The following is a 23113-nucleotide window of genomic DNA, read 5'->3' as shown; positions in this document are numbered from 1 at the left end:
TGGCCAATCTCCCAAGAACAGAGACATGTAAGTAATAATAGAGCGATACAAGCAAAGAGAGTACAGAGGTGAACTCTACTGAAATTCCAAAATAACAGACCATCAAGGTCTGCCTTTGGGACAGAAGAAATCACTTTTTATGTGAGACTTTGTACCTTTCCCTGCTTTTATTCTTTTCATTCCCATTTGTTTCTCCATTGATCTAGTCAGTAACAGAATTCTAGAAAACCTTAAAAGTTCTATGTGTTTCTCAGTAAGAGGAAGAAAGGGGGAGAAGAAGAGACTGTGTTCTGTCCTGCCAAGGGCCATGGAGAAGACGACTCTTGTTGAAAAGCAATGGGCCACACAATTTAAGAGTAGATACTTTGTAAAGGAAGATGATGATGAAGAAACCCAACTAGGACTGAGATGTATTCTTGAGGAGTCTGGAAGATTGAACAAGTAATAATTGCTATCTGAGCTTCACTTTCCTCTTCTGGAAATTAAGGTAGTAAAACTAAGTGATTGCTCAGGAATCCCCAGGTTCAGTATCCTATGGATCCATGAAGTGGGTTGTTTAAAGGTCTTTATCTATTACCTCTTCAAGGCCTCCTTTGACTTGAGTCCAGGGACATAGGTCTCCTTACAGGGCCTTCAATGGTTCTGAACTAGGCCTCTCTGACCCTCCTCTTGAGGCTTAACTTAATGGTAGATCCTCCTGTTCCCTGAAATATGGAGACTACTTGGTCAGAAATGCTAGCCTAATGAGATCAGTAGGACATTAGTGACCTCATGGTTTGAGAAAAAAATAAGATAACAATTTTCTAACTGGTTGCCTCTTTTGATTACAGAACCACTCATGACTCAATAAACTCCCACTTTCCCCAGGGAACTGCTCCACCCTCCAGGGTACCATGCAGACTTTAAATAACAGCACAACTACATTCCTCCTCATGGGCTTCCCAGGCCTAGAGAAAATGTACATCTGGTTCTCTGTCCCACTGTTTGCCATGTACATAGTGGCTGTGGCAGGAAATAGCTTAATTCTGTGGGTGGTAAAGTCAGAAACAGTTCTTCACCAGCCAATGTACTACTTCCTGTCCATGTTGGCCATGACTGACCTGGGGCTTTCTTTTTCCACACTGCCCACCATGCTAACTATCTACTTGCTGGGTCAACGAGAGGTAGAGGTGAATGCATGCCTAGCTCAGCTCTTTTTCATACACACTTTTTCTGTCATGGAATCCTCTGTGCTTCTCTCCATGGCTTTCGACCGCTTTGTGGCCATTTGTAATCCATTGCGCTATACAACCATCCTGCCCAGCTCCCGAGTTGCTGGCCTGGGCTTTGCAATTGTGGTCCGTAGTGTTGGACTACACCTCCCTGCCCCCATCATGCTGAAAAAGCTTCCCTACTGCCATACTGGTCAACTCTCCCACTCTTATTGCCTGCATCCAGATGTCATGAAGCTTGCTTGTGTGGATACTCATATCAACAGTGCTTATGGACTCTTTGTGGTACTCTCCACTCTTGGCATGGACTCTATGCTCATTGTGGCTTCCTATATGCTGATCCTCCATGCTGTCCTCACCATTGCTTCCCAGGCAGAGAGGCTTAAGGCCCTTAATACATGTGTCTCACATATCTGTGCAGTGCTGCTTTTCTACACACCCATGATAGGCCTGTCCATGATCCACCGTTTTGGGAAGCAGGCTTCACCCTCTATCCGGGCACTCCTCTCCTACCTGCACTTTCTCATGCCACCTATGCTCAACCCTATTGTCTATACTATCAAGACCAAGCAGATACGTCAGAAGATCTTTCACTTCTTCCAGTCTAATGGGTCCAGAATGAGGGTTGGGCAAGAACACTGAGCCCCAGGAAGATATGGGGCTGGGAAGGGATAATGGTGTTACATAATGCAGAAGACAATGTCTCCTTTAACAAGGTAGGGATGTTCACCACCATTCCCATATCTGACAGAAAATATATAACCCCTGTCTTCCAGAAGCTTCCTATTTGTGGAGGTAACATGGTACCCTTACTACATACATTCATCTGATTTAAGAGACATAATTCCCTGGTTTGATATAAATTTCATGACCTTCTTTCTTGAAGAATTCCCGGGCTTATTTAAGAGATACAGATATTTATTCTTTTTTCCCCCATAAATCAGCATTTATTATTTCAATTCAGCAACAGGTTATGGAGGGAATGGGGGAGAGGGGTGCACATTCAGAAGAAAGAGCCAAATGTGGAACCCTAGAAGAGAGGGAGTAGGGAGGAGACAGGGAGACAAGACTCTAATCTGTGTCTGCTCTAGATGGGGTTAATCCTGATTTTAAAGCCTTGGTAAGGGCACACAACAAAGCACACAATAAGATGAAGTTCCAGGGGGTATAGTTTTAGGAAAACATTAAAAGTTGGCCTAAGTTGCACATCCAATCAAAGGTCTGGACTGGGACTCTCCTTGGATCAGCAGCACCACTTCCTCTTATGGAACTGAAGCATAGACGTTTGATAAATTCCGTGCTACATTTTTCAGATCTTATGAAACATTCTTGTAGTTAAAGTCTTTGTGCTAAAAAATTCTTTCATCACGTCTAACTTCTTGTACTTTGCTTTTAGTTTCTTTGAATATGTATCCAACTGGTAGGCAGCATGCTCAAGAGCTGCTATGCATTTCTCAATTAAAGTGATCTGATGCAAATAAGGCTGAAGTGCTGCATATCTCTGGTGTAAGTCCTTTAGGTTTGTACTTATGTGTACTGCAATATCATTCATTTCTAGTTAGTCAAATTGTTCATATTTTCCAGAATTTTATGGTCTTCATTGGTGACTGTCAGTTCACCTGTCAAATACGTAACCATTTTGAGAACATGTCTTGCTTGGCACAGTCCATGGGATGTCTACCTCGGTAGGGTCCATGGTGTCATTGTCCATCTCCACCACTGCATCATATAGGTCTGGCATGGGAGGAAGGACAAATGACGGAAGGAAGGATAGGGAGAAGAGAGGAAGAGGGAAGGGGAAAGGAGGGGGGAGAAAAAGACACAGCTCTCTATTCTAGTGGGAGAGTCATGGCTCCCTACTTTAGGGAATCTCTAGTGCAATAAAAGAGAAATGATGGTTGGACTGGTGGCAAAGGCAAGATTTCCATAGAAAAGACTATGACCCAAGTATAAATACTGTTTTTTTTAATGCTTTATTAGTTTCTGATTTACATCATTCATTTCCGCCAGATTTTGAGTTACAAATTTTCTCCCTGTTTTTCCCCTACCTACCGCCCCAAAATAGGCCCACAGGATATCCCCTCCTCCAATCTGCTCTCCCCCATATTTTCTCCCATACCCCTTTTGACTTTGCCAGTGGATCTTTATGTGCCAGTGCCTATATATCTTATTTCCCAATTACATGAAAAATAGCATTAATAACAGTATATATATTTGAATATTTGATTTTAAAACTTTGAATTCTAGATTCATTCCCTTCCTCCCTTGTCACCCACCCTTACTGGGAAGATAAGCAGTTCAGTATGGGTTGTACATGTGCGGCTAATGCAAAACAATAACATAGTAGATATATTGTAAAAGGCTGACTATATTTCCCTCCCTTCTATCCCACCTCCCACTTCTTCTATTCTCTACTTTGATTCCAGAACTTTTCAAAAGTGGATGCTTACAACTTCCCTCCCCACAGCCTGCTCTCCCTTCCACCATCCCCCCTCTCATCCCCTACCCCCCTACTCTCCTGGAGGGTGAGATAGCCTATTTAGTGTTTATTTTATTCCCTCCTCAAACCAAATTCAATGGGAATAAGGTTGACCCATTCCCTTTTGCCTTCCTGTTCTTCCCCTCCATTGTAACCATTTCCCCTTGCCTCTTCTAGAGATAGTGTATCCCATTCTGTCTCTCCCCATCTCCTCTCATTACATTTCTCTCTCACATCTTAATTTCACCTTTTAAGTATCATCCCTTCCTGTTAAACTGTTCCTGTGCCTTCTATCTATGTATACCTGTAAATATATATACACACATTCACACATATATTCATATACCCATATACCCTTAATTTCCGGGCATCCTGTCACAAATGGGAGGAAACGCCCATTGTTGACCCTATCTGGTCTTTTGTTACAGACACAGAAGGACATTTTTAGAGCAAAGCAAAGCAGTCTGCTTGATTAGTTAAGTCTTTGACTCCTACTGAGGGCCAAAAAATGATATTTAATGATTAACAGAGGATATAGTGGCAATAACAACAACTATAGTACTAGGAATGCTAAATAATAATGATATAATAGCAATAGAGGCTGGCCCTTTGATTTCTTTTGTAGAAGGAAATCCAAGATGTGAAAATTCCTTTCCACCAATACAAGATGACACATTTTCTTTAATTTATTATATTAGAGATATGCCTAAATCCCTGAAAAGTTGAGTGCTGTACCTGAGGTCACTCAGCCTCTATGTCAGAGACAGGACTTGAAGGACTTCCTGCCTCCAAGTCTGACTTTCGCTTTACCATGCCATTCTGTCTCTCCAGTAATAAATAAAAACTGACTCCTTTTATAGCACCTTAACATTGGCATAACACTTCTTCCTTATACTACTAACATACCTGCTACTGCTAGGAGTGACTGACTGTAGTCGCATTTTCATTTGTGTTAATTTTTTATGTATATTTTGAGTTTACATAATTTATTCTATTTTTTTTGCTTTTTTTGGAGGGCAGTTGGGGTTAAGTGACCTACCCAAGGTTACACTGCTAGTTTTTGTGTTAAGTGTCTGAGGCCGGATTTGAACTCAGGTCCTCCTGACTCCAGGGCCGGTGCTCTATTCACTGTTCCACCTAGCTGCCCCTCAATTAATTCCTTATATTTTTTTACAATTCCTAGTATTTTATTTTCCACAATTACATGTGAAAATAAATTTTAACATTCATTTTTAAAACTTTGATTTTTAAATTTTCTTCCTTCCTTCCTACCCCCCTCACTGAGAAGGCAAGCAATTCAATATAGGTTATGCATGTGTAGTCATGCAAAACATATGTCCACTTTAGTATTTTGTAAAAGATAACAGACAAAAAACCCTCAATTTAAATAAAGTTAAGAAAGTATGCTTCAATCTGTATTTGGACACCATCAAATATTTTTTGGGGGATGGATAGTATTTTTCATTCTAAGTTCTTCAGAGGTGTCTTGGATCATTGTAGTGCTGAGAAGAGCTAAGTCATTCACAGCTGATCATCTCACAATATTGGTGTGACTTTCTACACATACATTTCACTCCCTATAAGCTCATGTAATTCTTTCCTTTCCAGGTTTTTCTGAGAGCATCTTCCACATCATATCTTATAGCACAGTAGTAATACATCATAGTCACAAAACACAATTTGTTCAGCCATTCCTCAATTGCTGAGAATCCCCACTATTTCCAGCTCCATGCCCCCAGAAAAGAGTTGCTATAAATATTTGAATACAAAGGTCCTCCTACCCCCTGTTTTTTAAATCTCTTTTTGGATACAGACCTAGTAGTGGCATTGCTAGGTCAAAGGGTATGCACAGTTCTACAACCCCTTGGGCTTAACGCCACATTGCTCTAAAGAATGGTTGAATAAGTTCACAATCTAGTCATATGTTTATAACATCATTAAGAAGTGAAAATTTTTAAAATACATTTATATGGGGGGAACTGTTATTGTAATATGTCGTTTTTTAAATGACTAAGACAATAGGCTAATTTCAAATTACTGGACATCAGCAAACTGGAGCATTGGAAAAGGACTGATTGGAGAAGACAAATATGTTTTGTTTCTCTGCGCACCCTGGACTTTAAACCAGGAAAGTGCTGAATCTTCTCTTCACTGGACTCAATACTGCCAATTCATATTCCATCATTTTGATTTCCTCATATTCTATCATTTTGAACCTGCTGAGTTAGGTTTATCAGCTTCTTTTAGACTTATTCTAATTTTCCAGTGCCCTTGTTTTTCAGGAATTTTAGATTTTTAGATTAGGAAATTTAGTTGAAATTGAAAAGCTTCCTAGGATTAGAAAGACTAGAAAACTCCCTTACAGAAAAGAATTATTATTTTTTTTTCCCTAAGGCGGCAGAGTTTATGTAGTGGTCATTCTTGGTCAGACTCAAAAGTTAGCTCCTAATGGAAAAGAGTGTGGAGATTGGACCTGTTCACATATCTCATGGTCTTCCACTTCTTATACTTTGCTTTTCCTGTATTCTATTTCTTTTCAGGAGGCCAGTGTCCTCTGTCCTCATAAAATCTTCCCTGAACAAAGGATGCGGTATCATATATTAACACTAATTGTGAATTAATCTGTGTTTTTTTTCTGACAAGGACAGTTGCCTTCTGTGTATAGCTATGGAATGGATATCTGTACCTCTGTTAAAGGGCTTCTAAGCAGCAGTGTTTGGTAAATGAGCCTTGAACTAAACCCAGTATTCCACAACTGGTCTACTAAAGATAGAATACAGAATGACTAGCACCTTCCTATTTTGGAATACTAGACTTCTGTTTAGAATTTAACATTAGTAGCAACTACTGACATTCAGATTTTTTTCAGTCTTAATCACCAGGACTCATTTACCTGAAATGTGCCAAACCATGCCACCCTATTCTTGTTTTTTTTGCCCATGTGTTATTTACTATTGTGGTCTCAGAGTATAAACTCCTAGAGGTCAAAGATCAAGTCTTTGTCATTTTCTCAGGATATGCCCAGAGAAGCACTTAGGACAATTTTTCAACTTGACAGTGGTGCTGATTGTTTAAGTCAGGGAAATGGTGACTAGCACAACAAGATGTTTTGAAATACTATACTTGTGATTCAAGGTGACCTCATTTCAGTCTGTAGCGAAGAGATTCTATGAACATTCATGTGTATGAATATGTGTCTGTTTAGGGAGAGTTTGGGACAAAATCAAAGACTAAGTGGGTATGTAACTCCTTAGAAGTAAGTGTTGCTATAAACAATCTTTTAAGAAACCTTATCTTTTGAGAAACATTATCAGTGGTAAATAATTTATGCTCATTTGTAAAAAAAATAAGCAAACTGAAAAAAGAACAGCAAAAAAACCCTGAGAAGTTTAGAATTTCTATCCAAGTAGAAAGAGGCCATAAAGCTGGGTATATATGCCAGAGAGGTGCTTCCTATGTTGTAGAATTTCAGGAATTACTGGATAACTCTCTTTTTTTTTAACTTTACCTTTAATAGAAATTGCAGATTTACATCCTAAAAATAGAGATTGTCATGCAAAGGAAAATGTTTTTGCGTAAAGAAAAATGGGGATCCAATTCATAAAATCAGAATGAATAATATTGTTATTTCCTTAGAGTAGATTTTGAGAGATGGAGAGAGAGCACATATGAGAAAGATCAAGTAAGAGATAAAGGGAGGAACATAAGGACCAGAAAGATGAGGGAATGAAGAATAGTAAATAAACACACACACACACACACACACACACAAAAGGGGTTTCCTCCTAATTCAAGCATCATACTTTAGACAGTGCTCCCAGATTTCTACCAGAATTAACTGCGTAAAATTCTTTCTATCTTTAATTAAAAAACAAAACAAAACTTTTTCACCTTGAGATTTTTGAGTCAACCTGAGAGTTTTAAATGCTGGGAAACCAAACATCAGGTCTTTTGAATTCCAAAGACATTCAGTCTCTTTTGAGGAGGAAGATTCTTTGGATCCTGATGTGAATTTGCTTGGTCTTGATGCTGTAGATGATGGGGTTCATGAGGGGTGGGAAAAGGATATAGATGTTCCCCATTAAGACATGGACTAGGGGTGAGAGATGTTTCCCAAATCGATGCACCATTGTAAGACCAATAATGGGAATGTAGAAGACCAGGACAGAGCAGAGATGAGAGATACAGGTCTGGAAGGACTTGAACCTCTCCTCCTGGGATGCTATAGCTAAAACTGTATGTAGAATCAGAATATAGGAGAGGAGGATGAGGAGGGAGTCTAATAGCAAGGTGCAGATCACCAGAGCCAGGGCATAGAGGCTATTGAAGCATATGTCAGAGCAAGCCAGCCGGAGCAAGTCCTGGTGCAGACAGAAAGAGTGGGAGAGGATGTGGTGGCGGCAGTAATGGAAGAACTTCAGGCAGATGACAGGAAGAATTGATAAAGCACTCCTCAACAAAATAATCAACCCAGCTTGAATGACTTTGGCATTGGTCAAGATAGTTTTATATCTAAGAGGATTACAGATTGCAATGAATTGATCAAAGGACATGGCAAGAAGGACTCCAGACTCTGTACAGGATAGACCATGAATGAAATAAGTCTGGACAATACATGCATCCAGGCTGATATCATTGTTGAACCCCCACAAGATTCCCAAAACTGTGTGAATGGTAGACAGACCCATGCACAGGTCAGTGAAAGCAAGCATAGCTAGAAAGTAGAACATGGGCTCATGCAGACTCTGTTCAGTCCGGATCACATGGGGAATCACGCAATTACCCAAGAGGACAATAGCATAGATGGAGGAGAAAGGGATGGCAATCCAAGAATAAAACTGTTCTAATCCTGGAAAGCCAGTGAGTAGAAATGTGGAGGTACTGAGGTTATGACCAGGAAAAGTGGACATGAATGAAGGAAAGGATGTCTTGGGTGACGTCAGAACCCTTACTTATATACTAATCTTTAAAGGGCTTTGTAAAAAAAAGAACAATCACTTAGCCACCTTAAGCACCATCAGTTCGGGAGTAGGGAGCATTTCTTTGTTGTAGAAATACTATATTATGGCAAGTCTGAGAATAATTAGTCCAACTGGCTAGATGTGGAACACTCACAATATTGGCAGGTCACTTTGTTGTCCATAAACCAGGCAAAGAAGCACCTGCTAATCTGAATTTGGTGCATTGTTGAATTGATCAGCACCTTCTTAGAGGAATTATTTCTCTGCTGCTCTGAGTTAGTCTAACTTGACTCCCCAGAATTATTCATCTTTGGAACAAGTTCTCATTGATGATAAGAAACCAGCTGGAATCAGTCACATAATATAGTTATTGCTGCTCCTTGATGTTTTCTAGTGAGTGGCACCTCAGGGGCATAGCTAGCTATTCCACAGGCTCTGTAGTAGAGACGGACAGATTTGATACTATTTATACAGGAAACAAAATGGTAATATGTCCCAAGGGGAACCTGCATCTCCTGAGATGATAAGACTACCTTTGAATCCAGAAGAGAATGATGCCAGACTCCTATCTTAATCACCACCTGTGCCAGACTCTGCTTCGAGGGAATAATGGAAGAATATGCATGTAGCTCATGCCTTGCTTATGTATTCCCCCAGACCTTTAGCTTGAAGTTCATATGGTTATAGACCTCTGTAGCTAGTGACATCAAAATATTTTCAGTTGTGTCTTCATGATGTTCTTCATGATATTATTTGGGGTTTTCTTGGCAGTGATATTGGATTGGTTAGCTGTTTCCTTCTCCAACTCATTTTACAGATGAGGAACCTGAGGCAAATAGGGTTAAGTGACTTTTCCAGGGTCTGTAGTGGTAATGTAATTTGAATTTGCAGATTCCTTTGTACTGGCAAAGGTATCAGGTCCTTAGCACTTAGTAATTAATCAAGCCTCTGTTAAAGAAACAGAAGGTGTGATCGATCCCCTGTTGCTTATGTAACAGGAAGGGGCTGAATATTGTATATAAGGAAAGACCCTGGCTGGGAAATACATATCTTCTTGGAGCAAGCTTCATGGAGGCAGAAGCTGTGGCTGACAAGGAGGTAGAAGCTGTTGCCAATGGGGAGGCAGAAGAGGGAAGGCTCTCAAGGCTGGAGAGCATGATTTTGATTTGGAGAACCTAGATGAAGTAATTTTGATTCTGGGAACCAGCTGAAACTTCTTCTGAGTCTGAGGGCCAGCCAGAGCTGCTGAGGATTTCCAGGGGTCAGTCAGAGCTGAAGGCCAACCATAGCTATCAAGACTGAGGAAGTGTGATTGTGATGCTGGTACTTTTAATGAACCTGTTTGTGACTTTGTTGAGACTTGACTTCCCATGAACAGAGACTGGGAAGGATTTAAGGTGGACTGGATGCTTTGAGCTTCAGTGTGGAACAGTAAGTATGTGGAGAGCTAGACAAGGACATGGGAGACACCTGCCTTTGAGCCCAGGTGACAGTTCGGTGAATCCAGGTAGGATCCAGGACCATGGAAAGGGATACAGGTAATTTGAGAGACCACCCACAGTCAAGCTGAAAAAAGACTTTACTTGGATACTGTGTACTGACTGAGAAATTGTAATTCACTTGTCACTTGGGGTGGAGGGCCTGTGAATTTTCTGATGATTGAATAGTGAATAAGTGACTGAATAAGTAACTGATTGAATTAACTTAGTGTGCCCAATGAGTGGAGAACTTTGACTATTGTACTTTATGTCTCTTAAGGAGGCAAACCTCCTTCAGGATGACTGAATTATTGAGATGACTGAATGATTGAGTTACAAAATGAATGTACTTTGTTTAAAACTTTGTGACCACTCTGGTTAAAACTATGTGGCCATTTTCTGTTATGAGTTGTTGTGAATGCTATATTTTGATTTTCTGTGACAAGTTATAACACTGTGAATGCCGTACCTTGATTTACTGTTAATGTGTTGCTCTGATTTGTTATGGAACAAATACAGTGTTCACTATATTGTGTAGTCAGAACCTTAAAAGCTGTTCACAGTAGCATTCTTCTGGAAAGCTGCTCATGCTTGGTTTTACAGGGTCACAAAGGATTAGGTCACACATGAAGCTGGATTAGAACTCAGGAATTTGTCTTCTTGACTTCAGGACACACTGCCTATTCGCTGGGCCACCTAGGTAGTTTTGCACATAAGTCAACACTTAAATGTTTTATTCATTTATCTGTTCACTTAAAGAAAACACATCGTGCATTCCAAGGGCATAATTGTCCATCCCCTCTAAAATGTTGTATCTTCTTTTCCCCTCAGGAATTGACCAAACCTTAAATCCTGACTATCAAGGCCTCCTAGGAATTTTATGTAACATAAATATCTTATATGCATTAACACACACACACACAAGCACAGGATTTGTTAGAATTTGAATGTAGGATTCTTGATGCAGAAGATAGATGATATAGATAGATTATACATACAACACATATGTTATATGTGTGTATTATATATGTGTGTTTATTACATAGTTCTATTTTTGTATATCCATGTATACACATATATGTTAATATATGATAGACTGACAACATGTAGACTGACACACACGTGTATATATATTTTTAACAGCAGATTTCCTCTATAATAATAACTTTCCATTATGCACCAACTTAATCAAGATCCTTGTGTCAGTGGCTACTTTCTCCACTATGGCTTTCACCTTCCACAATCCATGTAAAAAGGGGCCTCTAAACAAACTTTGGAGCTGCAGAAACCACAAAATGGCACAGAGAAGCTAACCTCCCGCTGAGGACAGCCCATTAGGCCGACAGGAATCAGCCAGCACAGTGCTCTGGGATCCGAGCCCAGCCCCATGCCAAGGCTTCATCCCCAGGGCGGGCCTGAATAGCCGCTGGCCAGAGGGACTCCAGATCAGCAGCAGCTATGGCTGTTTCCAGATTTATAAACACAGAGATACGAAGGACAAAGTGAGAGGTCAGTGCAGTCTGGAATTTGGGACCCAATAAGTGGGAGTGTGTGGCTTTTGCCCCAGGGGCAAGAAGTTACTGAGACCCCAGTACAGCCAGCCAGTGCCACGTAGCAGCATAAGCTCCTGGCCTGCAGAGTGTAGGGGAACCAAGCCCCAGTCTAAGGGGTAATCGCTCTTGCTTTAACCTTCTTAGATCTGGAATGCAGTCTAGGGTGGAGGTCCTGGGGTGTGTGTCCAGCTTGCCAGAGCATGTGGACACCTTAGAGAGGGCACCCATCTAATACCTCCGGCAGCTGAGAACACCCCAGCGTTTGGGTCGAAAGCTCCCCTGTTTGGTGGCAGAGTCCTACTGTAGCAAAAAGCCCAGGGGTCAAGTGACTGAGGGGCAATATGACCAGGCAAAGGAAACAAACAGACAGAAGACTCCAACATTAGACTTCTATTTGGTGGATAAAAAGAGCAAAGCATGGAACAGGAGGAAGACAGTGAAGTCAGAACTCCTGCACCAAAAGCTTCAAAGGAAAATACCAGCTGGTTACAGGCCATAGAGAACCTTAAGAAGCAGATAAGAGAAGTGGAAGAAAAATTGGGAAGAGAAATGAGAACAATGCAAGAAAATTATGAAATGAGACTCAACAGCCTGACTGAGGAAAATCACACCTTGAAAAATAGACTAACTCAAATGGCAAAAGAGGCTCAAAAAGGCAATGTGGAGAAAAATGCCTTAAAAAGCCGAATTTGCCAGATGGAAAAATAATCTCAAAAGCTCACCGAGGGGAATCATTGCTTCAGAATTAGATTGGAACAAATGGAAGCTAATGACTTTATGAGACATCAAGATGCTGTTAAACAGATCCAAACAAATGAAAGAATAGAAGGCAATGTGAAATATCTCATGGGAAAAATCACTGACTTGGAAAATAGATCCAGAAGAGATAATTTAAAATTATTGGACTACCTGAAAGCCATGATCAAAGTAAGAACGTAGAAATCATCCTCCAGGAAATTCTCAAAGAAAACTGCCCTGATGATTTAGAACCAAAGGGCAAAATAGAGGTTGAAAGAATCCACCAATAATCTCCTGAAAAGATCCCAAAAACAAAACGCCTAGGAATATTATAGCCAGGTTCTGGAATTCCCAGATTAAAGAGAAAATATTACAAGCAACCAGGAAGAAACAATTTGAATACTGTGGAAACACAATCAGGATAACCCAGGATCTGGCAGCTTCTACACTGAGGGATCAAAGGGCTTGGAATATGATATCCCGAAAGTCAAAGGAGCTGGGGTTAAAACCAAGAGTCACCTACCCAGCAAAACTGAGTATCATGTTTTAGGGGAAAATATGGTCATTGAGTGGAATACAGGACTTTCAAGCATTCTTGATGAAAAAACCAGAGTGGAATAGAAAATCTGACATTCAGATACAAGAAGTAAGAGATCCATGAGAAGGTAAACAGGGAAATGAAATCATAAGGATCTTATCAAAGTTGACCTATTTACAGTCCTACAAGGAAAAATGATAATTGTAACTTATGACATTTTTCTCAGTATGAGAATTGTTGAAGGGAATATAAATATATATATATATACATATATATGTATACATACATATATATCTATATAGGAGTATATATGGGTGTATGAATACATATGGGAATACGTGTATAAATATTGCAAAGTTATAGGTAGGTAGAGGGCACAGGACCAATTTAACAGGAAGGGATGATACTTAAAAGGTGAAATTAGGAGGTGATAGAGGAATATGAGAGGACATGGGGAGAGACAGATTGGGGTAAATTATCTCATATAGAAGAGGCAAGGGAAAATGGTTACAATGGAGGGGAAGAACAGGAAGGCAAAAGGGAATGGGTCAACCTCAGGTTCTAGTATCTCAGGGCAGTTTTCCTTAACAAGCTCTTGAAGAATGTTGTCCAGGCTCATTTTTTCATCATGATTTCCTGGTAGGCCTATGATTCTCAGATTATCTTTCCTGGATCTGTTTTCTAGGTCAGTTATTTTTCCATTGAGGTATTTTACCTCTAATTTTTCATTCTTGTTGTTTTGACTAATTCTTGGTTCCTCATAGAGTTATTTGTTTCAATTTGTTTGATTCTAGTTTTTAGCAAATCATTTTTCTTGATTAATTTTTGGAGTTCCTTTTCCATATCATACATTTTTCTTTTTAGAGAGATGTTTTCTTCATTATAATGTTTTTTCTAATTCTGCTATTTTGGTTGTGAGAGAATTATTCATTTTGTCTTCTATCTCTCTCATTCGGTGTTCAAAGTTCCTTTTGATCTCATCTAGGAGAGCTTTCTGTGCTTGGGACCCATTCCCTGTAGATGTTTCAGTTGTGGGTGTGCAGTCCACATTGTCTCCCCCTGAGTTTGGTTCCTCTCTCTGGGGATAGTAGGACTCCTGAGTCTTTGTAGTCTGCTTTCTACCCACTTTGAGGCAGGGCCCTAGCCATGGCCTTCCTCTAGGGATCCCAAGCCTTTACTGTAGAGGGTTTTGCCCTGGGGCAATAGTTACTATGTTTCCAGGTTTGGGGGAGGGGGTATTGGAGCAGGTGAGGTTCACTCTGTCATCCTAGTCTTTGGAGGTCCTGATAGGGGCTTTTTTTTAAATTTCTGGGCTGTGAAGTGGTAGCCCCAGGAGTATTTGCTGTCCTGCACAGGGGCCCCTGTATTTGTTTCTTACCTTGCTCTTTCCAGTCCCATCCCTTTGGTGATAGACCTGGTAGTGGCCCTTGTGGTTGGTGGTACTACTTGACCTCTGAGTTTTAAATTCTTTTAAAAAAGTTTTCAATTGCAAATTCTATACCTTTATCCCTCCATTCCCCACATCATTTTCTTCATAAGACATCCTGTCATAGTCTAGAAACTCGACCTTCCTACTCTAGAAATTCACTAATTCATTCACTGTCTATTCTATACAGGTCTCCATTTAAGCTATTGGAGGAGATATGAAGATGAATATAGCCCAACCCAGACCCTTTAGTCATGGAGGCATAGAGTATCAAAGTTGGGGAGAACTTCTTAAGTCACTGAGACTCTCCCAAATTCCCTTATTCTTTTGTATTCCCAAACCTTATCTTTCAATTTCCTTGGAATAGATACTGTTTTTTTCTGCACATGCAAATATATTGTGATGGAAAAATAACACTAGATTAGGAATGAAGAGACCTTGATTTTACTTACAGCTCAGCTTCAATCACCCATGATTTGCCTGAGTGACTTTATGTGCCTGGGGTTCTATTTCTTCATCTAAAAAATATTTAAAAATTAATCTAAAACTTCAAAATCAACATATTCCTTATCCCTATTTTATTGATGCCATCTAAACCAGGGAACGAAGAATTGCGACTAGATGCTAGATGTCCTTGACAAAGAATTTTATATTGTCTAGTTGAGGATGTTAGGCTTTCTTGGGACTGTTTTATTCCTAACAGTGTATGTAGGATTGTCCTACATACTCTGTTGTTGTTCTTTCTAGAGCATTCGATGTCTATGACACCAAATTAAACATAAATGATTAAAATTGTTACTCCTGTTGTTCTCAATGCTACAAAAGACAAGATTTTTCTGGTCTTCATATGCATGTTCTGCCGACACTCACTCTATCTCCTGCTACCAAACTCTTGGGAGTAATTTCTGTGAAGTTTCCTTTAACTGGATCTATTCCACAGGAGGACATCAAATTCTATGTGTATTAACTTCTCAAGCATGAGTCTCATGATCTCTACCCAAGTTATACTTTTCTCCACAAGATTTTCCTCCTTCTTTCCCACACATTTATACCAGTTTCCAATTTTTTTTTAATTAAAGTTATTCTCAGGAATCTTTATACAAAAGAAACCCCCCCACACACCCTGATGACTCAAGAAACTTTAGTTTTGTGGTTTTTGAGCAATCTCAGGCACAGAAATGCTCAGTCTCCAAATGATTCTATCAGTAAACAAGGTATCACCACCTCAGGGATTACAGATGCTATTAAGAGTTTTCCTTTCTTCTCCCAATATTCCCCTTTGCTGCTTGGCAGAGACTACAAATGGTTATAAAGGTTCCTGTTCCAGGAGCTGTAGCAAGACAGTACCAGTTTGGGAGTAGGTACTTTTCCTTCTCTTATTTTTGGCTACTCTGAGGGGCCCTAGTGCTTCATTCTCCAGGTAAGTGCCCTGACACTGGGAAACTCCTCGTACAAAAAGTTCCTTCCTAGCCAAAGCCCAAGGAACAGGGAAACTATGGGATCACTGAGCTACCTTCCTACATAAGATTATTAATACTAATTTTGATGCACCAAAAACATTTTTTCATTTGAATTAATATTCATTTTATCTTATCTCCCCTTCCACTGAAGGTGTGTGTGTGTGTGTGTGTGTGTGTGTGTGTGTGTGTGTGTGTGAGGGTGGTAGTGTTGAAGGAAGGGAGAATTAGGCAAGAAAACTTATAACAATTGTATGTAATCATCAATACAATAGCATCAAATCCCATATTAGCCATATCCAAAAATGTGTTCATTTCCTCTCTGTCAGGAGGTGGATAGCATGCTTCACCACTGGTGATTTGAAATCTTGATTGGTCACTGCATCACTTAAAGAGCTTAATCTTTGTCTGTTCCCTGGAGACTCTTAAGCTAGATTTTCAGTGTGGAACTGAGAAGAGGGCTTCTGGGTTGGAGTCTCAAATATGATATTTGTTAACAGTAAGACTATAGCCAACCTTTTCCTTATCCCCCAGCCTCACTTTCTATATATTTAAAATGGGGGTAATAGTAACTTTATTAGGTATTTTGTGGAAAACATTGCTTTGTTAAACATTAGGTACTATGTAAAATTGAACTATATAGATACAATAATGATAACATTATTATTAGTAGTGTTATCAGAGACCTTGTTCTAAGCCACACTTCCACTCAAGAAGAAAAGCTGTCAAAGTAGGCAAAAAGAGCCCTACCTAGGAGTTAAGAGACTTGCCTTCTATTCTGGTATCTAACTTGTTGTATCATTTTAAGAAAGGCACTTGGACATTTTGAGCCTCAATTTATTTCTTTTAAAAAATAGAATATTTCTGAGTTCCCTTCCAGCTCTAATGTCCTATAAGCCTATGGATATTCTGTAATTCACCATTTATAACTAACAGAAGAGGGTACCAGTCTCCTGACAGAGTAATTGGCTTTGTGGCTATTGGAGTCTGGAAGGAAAAGTCTAGAGGGAGTTTTTGCAAAGATCCCTGACGACCTTCATATGTCCGAAAATCAATCAGTGCTACAGAGTAGCAGCCAACAGAAAATTAAATACCCCTGGTTTTCGGGAGTAGAGGAATAGGCATGGAATGAAGAGGAAGGAAAGGTTCTGGGCACAGGTGAAGATGCCTTCTTCCAGTCAGGAAAGCAGCTTCCATGCTGAGGTCAGTCCTAAGGGCTCTCAGCTCAAAAATAATGGAAGGGGTGACAACTATTTCTCTTGCAAATACATTCTACTTCAGTTGGGGAGGGGGAAGGTTATAGCAGAGCTCCTGGGTCATATCTCTGCATTTTGCAGGCCTGTGTTGTGCTTCCCAATGATACTGGAGGTTCCATTGCAGCAAACGTTTTTAATCTTGGTACTCCAATCCCCTATGAGTTTTGTGGACAGATTTAGGGATTCATTGAAATTGGATGGAGAAAAATACATCTTTATTTCAAGATTATTGGTTTCCTTTGTAACTATATGTACTTATGCATTTTAAATCACTACTATGAAAAGAATTTTCATAGATTTCATAAGATTTCCAAAGGGGGGCGGGCCGCGTAGGTGGTGCAGTGAGTAAGAACACTGGCCCTGGAGTCTGGACAAGCTGGGATTGGTTCCGGCCTCAGATACTTAACACTCACACAAAAAAAACTAGCTGTGTAACCTTGAGCAAGTTACTTAACCCCAATTGCTTTAAAAAATGATTTACAAAGGGGTACATGACACATAAAATGTTTGGAACACCTACTTTACAAAATTTCCACCATTCTGGTATACATCTCCAGCTGCCAGTGTTTTAATTCCCTAATTAACATAGGATGGCAAATAGATTTGTAGTCAAGAGATGGGAAGACTACAAAAAGACTTTCTGAGTTCAAGGGTTTTGTTAACTTTCTCTATTCCTCACCATATCCCCTGTCTGAAGGCTGGACAGACCACATGGTGCTACTCAGTCTGGCTGACTGATGGATCAGAGGACCACTGACCTATCTTTTTTGTCTTCCTTTCATCAGATAGTTTTCACACACCCCATGAAGCCTTTCAGAACTGCACAGCGGAGGTAAGACTATTGCCCTTCTTACTTGTCCCTGTTGAAGCAGAGAACTAGGACTTAAAGTAAAAAAAAAAAAAATTTGCATAGTTCCCCAAACCTGACCATATCTTTATCCCTGCTCCCAGTGAATTAACTTTTGAACTTTAGAGAGAGATGAAGATTTTAGGTTTAGGAAAGGAAAATAAAAGAGAAGCAGAGAAAGGATACTGAAGGTTGTTGACAGACATAAGTTGGGCACTGGGATAAAAGCAGCCCTTTAAAGATTACAAATGTTTCTTCCTCCCCGACTTCCCACATAATCCTTAGCTTATAGGATGTGAGTTGTGATCAGTCTTTGGGTTACTAACAGTAGAACCTTCTGCGAACTACATAATCCAATTCTCATCTACAGTTGACCCTCAACATATACTTCAATAGACTTTTAGAAAAAATATTAACAATAGGAGTTTGCAAATGTGCAAGGGAAGACAATCTATGTCATCTCTTGTCATTGTTAAATATTCACAAAGTTAATTAATAACACCAATATAGAAGGCTCTTTTTAGGGGCAGGGGAATTAAGCTCCCTTTTCAGCTTGTATCTATTCATCTACCATGGTGGCCTCTTGGAAAAAATTAAATAGTCAACTAGGATATATTAAATGCCTACTGTGTATCAGAGATGTGCTTAGTGCTGAGGATTCAAAGGAAGGCAAAAACCAGTTTTGGCTCTCAAGAATTTCACAGGCTAATAAGGGAAACTACACAAAAACAATTATGTACAAACCACAAGCACACATACGCACACACATATACACATACAATAAAGTTGGAGTTATTTCAGAGGGAAGACACTAAGATTAAGGAAAATTAGGAAAAGACTTCTTGCCGAAGGTGGGGTTTTAGCTATTTTATAACTTTGAATGTACCTGTAAAGAAGGCACCAAGCACTTACTGTCTTGTTAAGGAATTTTGTCTGATTTTACTCTCCAGTTTCACTAGGAATGGGGAATCTTTCCCAAAGCTTGAAATGATTAATTTCAAGTTGTGGGACATTAGTAAGTTAAGAACTACTTGATATTGTTGAAAGTGTCAATTATGGGAAAATTAATTCAATCATCAAACATTTATTGAGCACCTACTAGGTTTGGACCTGGAAATTTCCAGCTGATATTAAGTGAAAGGATGATCCACAACTTCTCCTTGGAGAGAAAAATAAAGGAGTTCACAGAGCTGGCTTTCTTATCATTCAAAGGAAACAAGAAACATCTTTTTATAGAATACAGAGTCATTCAATTGGTATAAATTTTACATTTATTTTCAGTGTACCTGGCATTTCTCCCTGTGTCCTGCTATTACCCTACAAGGTACATACTACATGTTATTATTATTTTATAAATGGTGAAAATAAAGCTCAAGTGAATTGCCCACAGTCAAACTAGTGACCAATGGGGTATATCTCAAGATCTGAACCAATATCATGGGTCTAGAGCTAGAAGAGATACAATATGGGATCCAGTCCTACTCCATTTTTATTTAAGTTATTATTATATTATCATTATTTTACAGATAAGGAAACTGAGACTCACTGAAGTTGATACTTTCTTTTCCTTTTCTTTTCTGTTTTTTTTTAATTGGAGGGATTATTGTCCATAGTCATATCTCCCAAATTCGATAATTTGTTCCAATAAGCTGGGAATAGACTTACCAGGTGATGATTGGCGTTAGCATTCACTGCTGTCTTCCCCTCCCCCAAGGTTCAACAAGTAGTTTCTATGTAATAGAGACAAGTTTGCATATTTAGCTGCCTATGTGACCTTAGAGCCTTTGATATTTAGCATCATTTCCCTATAGAAGAAAGTCTGTCTTACCCCAAATCTGACATTCTAGCCAATCAAACAAGTAAGTATTTATTTTTCTTTTTTTTATTATTAATTTCAAACAAAATTAAACATAAAACAACCACTAGAACTTGCTTTGAAACTACACTTAAATATATGAATTTTTGCCCATAAATGTCTTTTTTATTTATTTCCTCCATTTCTCAGTAGAAATATGTTATATGTTACATACGATATTTTGTTATTCATTCATTCCCATTCATTAAGTACTTTATATACATTTTTCATCTGATCTCATTATTCTACCTTATAATTATATAGGATTTTGAAGTTATTTTTTAATTTGTAATTGTTCCCTTCTAACATTATTCAAAAATAAATACTTAAAAAATCCTTAGCAACAATTGTGTGTATGTAGTACAGCAAAACAAATTTTCACATTGGCCAATCAACTGTCTGCTACATTCTAGGCACATATTTGAAGCAGCTGAAGAATGACTATTGCCTAAACTATGATACATGGTTGGATAGAAAATCCATAGACCTGATCTGCTGGTATCTTCATTTTATACAGACAGCACAGACAGATGCTGAACTTGACCTAGAATACATTATGAGGAGAGGGTGCTGTTTTGTCTTTCTGAAAATAGTTTATTACTTTTATTGACTCCAAACGTCTTCATGAACTAAAGGTCCATCTTTTTTCAACTCAAGTCAATGAGCATTTAAGTGCCCATAATATGCCAGATATTGTGCTAAGGTTTAGTGATACAAAGAAAGGTAAAAAGCAGTCTCTGTCCTCCAGAAGTTCCTAATCTAACTGGAGGAGAAAATATGCAAATAAGAATGTACAAACAAGATAAACACATGATAATGTTTTTTTATTGTTGTTCAGTCATTTCAATCATGTCCAACTCAGTGACCCCATTTGGGGGTTTTGTGGCAAAAATTCTGGAGTAATTTGATATTTCCTTCTTTAACCCATTTTACAGATAAGGACATTGAGTCAAACAAGGTTAAATGACTTGCTCAGGGTCACACAGTTAGTATTTCTCTGAGGCTGCATCTGAACTCAGGAAGAAGAATCTTCCTAACTTCATGCCCAACACTCTTTCCAATGTGCCACCTAGCTGCCCTATATAAGGGGCTAACTTAGAGATAATATCAGAGGGAAGACACTAGCATTGAGGGACACTGAGAAAGGCTTTTTACAGAAGGTGATTTTAGCTGGGACTTTCTAACATCAATAATGTTCTATTGATGGTATAATCCTAGGATTTACAAAACGCTGAGGTCTCTGATGATTTGGAGATGAAAGAATAATAGAGAGCTAAAACACGTGCCTGAGTAGGGTATAACATAGGAACTGACCCACACAGATCCACAAAATCAGATAAAGATTGTTTGGTGAAAGTGGTGATGATGAAGTAACTCAGACTATTTCTCTGCAGAGACTCAGGACATCCTCCTCTCTGAGAATGGACTCTTTCAATAACAGTGCCTTCAGACCCTTGCTTCTGACAGGTTTTCCAGGCCTAGAGTCTTCACATCCACAGATCTCTGTCCTCTTCTGTATTCTCTACCTGATCGCCATTGTAGGGAATAGTTTAATCCTTGTGGTAATCTGGCAAGAACAGTCACTTCACGAGCCAATGTATTATTTCCTTTCCATGTTAGCAGCCAGTGATCTAGGTCTTTGTGCCACCACCCTGCCCACCCTGCTCAAGCTCTTCTGGCTCAATGCTCGCCAGATTGCTTTTGACGTGTGCCTGGTTCAGATGTTCTTCATTCATGTCTTCTCCCTCATGGAGTCGGGCATCCTGCTGACCATGGCTTTCGATCGATATGTAGCAATCTCCAACCCCCTCCATTATACAAACATCTTGACCAACACTACCATTGTCAAGATCGGTTTTGGCCTCATGCTTCGGGCAACTGCAGTCATCCTGCCAGGACCGTTCCTCATCAAGAGACTAAGGTTCTGTAAAGCGAATGTCCTTTCTCACTCCTACTGCCTTCACCCAGATATTATCAAGCTCTCCTGCTCTGACCACCGTATCAACAGCATCTATGGCCTCATCATCATCCTCATTACTTTTGGTCTAGATGCCGTGCTCATTCTTCTCTCCTACTTGAGAATCTTGGTCACAGTTCTGGGCATTGCCTCCCATGAAGAGCAGCTCAAGGCCTTCAACACCTGTGTCTCCCACATCTGTGCTGTCTTGATGGTCTACATCCCCATGCTGGGTGTATCCATCATCCACCTCTTTGGCAAACACATTCCACCCGTTATTCACATCATCATGGGCTATGTTTATCTGCTTGTTCCCCCTGTGCTCAACCCCATTGTTTATTGTATCAAGACTCGTGAGATTCGTGCCCGCATTCTCAGGCTCTGTAGGACAAAATAAAAGAAGGGGAAAATGGAATATCTACCCAAAGCAATGTAAGGAGTGTCCAGGATAGGACAACATATGTCTGAGTCATTAAGTCATCAATCAGTAGAAAGTAAGGTATGATGCAGAGAATAGTGATGATGGTGAAAATAACAATAAAGCTGACAATTATACAGCTATCTTTTTTGCTTTTCCTAGTTTACCTAATTTGATACTGTACAGAGGATTTATGTTAAGGGATGTGAAGCACCTGCAGCAGCTTTCATGCCTGAAGCATTATAATAGATGTTACTGGTGAACTGCAGACCAAATTAGTCCATTTCTGGGTCAAAACTGCCCTCTTCTAGGAAGACATCCCCCCTTGATGTGCCCTGTTGTTATGTCTCTTGTGTTCCATCTATCACCAGAACTTAAACATTCCCTATTCATGTTTTGGTAATGTATAGTTTTGTAAATTTTCTGAGTCTTTCTTATTTCTAGATACTGAAACTCTTTAAGTGAAATGAATACTTTCCTGGAGCCAAGACATTCACTGTATATTCATCAGCAAATGCTGCCCTGTAAAATCAGGAATTGACATAGCAAAAGTCTGAAGGAATAGGCCACAGACTTCAAGGTCAGATTGTATCTATCTGGATCTTTGCTTTAAATTATTATTTTTTTTTCTTTTTTATTGAACTGAACAAGCATCAGCAAACGTAAGTATTCTAGTATATAAAGACAAACAGTAAAGGATACAGTATATGAAACTGAGAAATTTATTATTGTTGTTCAGTTGTTTCAGTTCTGTCCAACTCGTTGTGACCCTATTTAGGGTTTTCTTGGCAAATATACTGGCACGGTTTGCTGTTTCCTTTTTCAGCTCATATCTATAAATGAGGAATAAGGGACAAATAGGGGCAAGTGACTTGCCTAGAGTCATACAGCTAGAAACTGTTTGACACCATATTTGGACTAAAAAATTTCAGTCCAGAA

At 39.4% G+C, this 23113-nt stretch overlaps 3 protein-coding genes across 3 annotated transcripts; 2 read left to right on the top strand and 1 right to left on the bottom strand.

Moving 5' to 3' along the window:
- Positions 1–893: 893 nt before the first annotated feature.
- Positions 894–1853, top strand: LOC138177645 (olfactory receptor 51G2-like). Its single transcript, XM_069108856.1, has one exon. It carries the CDS (start codon positions 894–896, stop codon positions 1851–1853), a length of 960 nt encoding a protein of 319 aa, XP_068964957.1.
- Positions 1854–7658: 5805 nt separating this feature from the next.
- On the bottom strand, positions 7659–8600 carry LOC138177731 (olfactory receptor 51V1-like). Its single transcript, XM_069108942.1, has one exon. The coding sequence runs from the start codon at positions 8598–8600 to the stop codon at positions 7659–7661; it is 942 nt and encodes a 313-aa protein (XP_068965043.1).
- Positions 8601–21220: 12620 nt separating this feature from the next.
- Positions 21221–22153, top strand: LOC138177644 (olfactory receptor 51L1-like). The gene has a single exon (XM_069108855.1). The coding sequence runs from the start codon at positions 21221–21223 to the stop codon at positions 22151–22153; it is 933 nt and encodes a 310-aa protein (XP_068964956.1).
- Positions 22154–23113: the final 960 nt, after the last annotated feature.

The sequence above is a fragment of the Petaurus breviceps genome, unplaced genomic scaffold, assembly GCF_028583685.1.
Source record: "Petaurus breviceps papuanus isolate PSGF00001 unplaced genomic scaffold, PetGlider_PUasm1.0 90444, whole genome shotgun sequence".
NCBI lineage: Eukaryota > Metazoa > Chordata > Mammalia > Diprotodontia > Petauridae > Petaurus > Petaurus breviceps.
This window is presented reverse-complemented; position numbering and strand designations above follow the sequence as displayed.

What these genes read in the sequence shown, in the direction of transcription:
- LOC138177645 (XM_069108856.1), top strand. Translation starts at nt 894, where the DNA reads ATGCAGACTTTAAATAACAGCACAACTACATTCCTCCTCATGGGCTTC.
- LOC138177731 (XM_069108942.1), bottom strand. Translation starts at nt 8,600, where the DNA reads ATGTCCACTTTTCCTGGTCATAACCTCAGTACCTCCACATTTCTACTC.
- LOC138177644 (XM_069108855.1), top strand. Translation starts at nt 21,221, where the DNA reads ATGGACTCTTTCAATAACAGTGCCTTCAGACCCTTGCTTCTGACAGGT.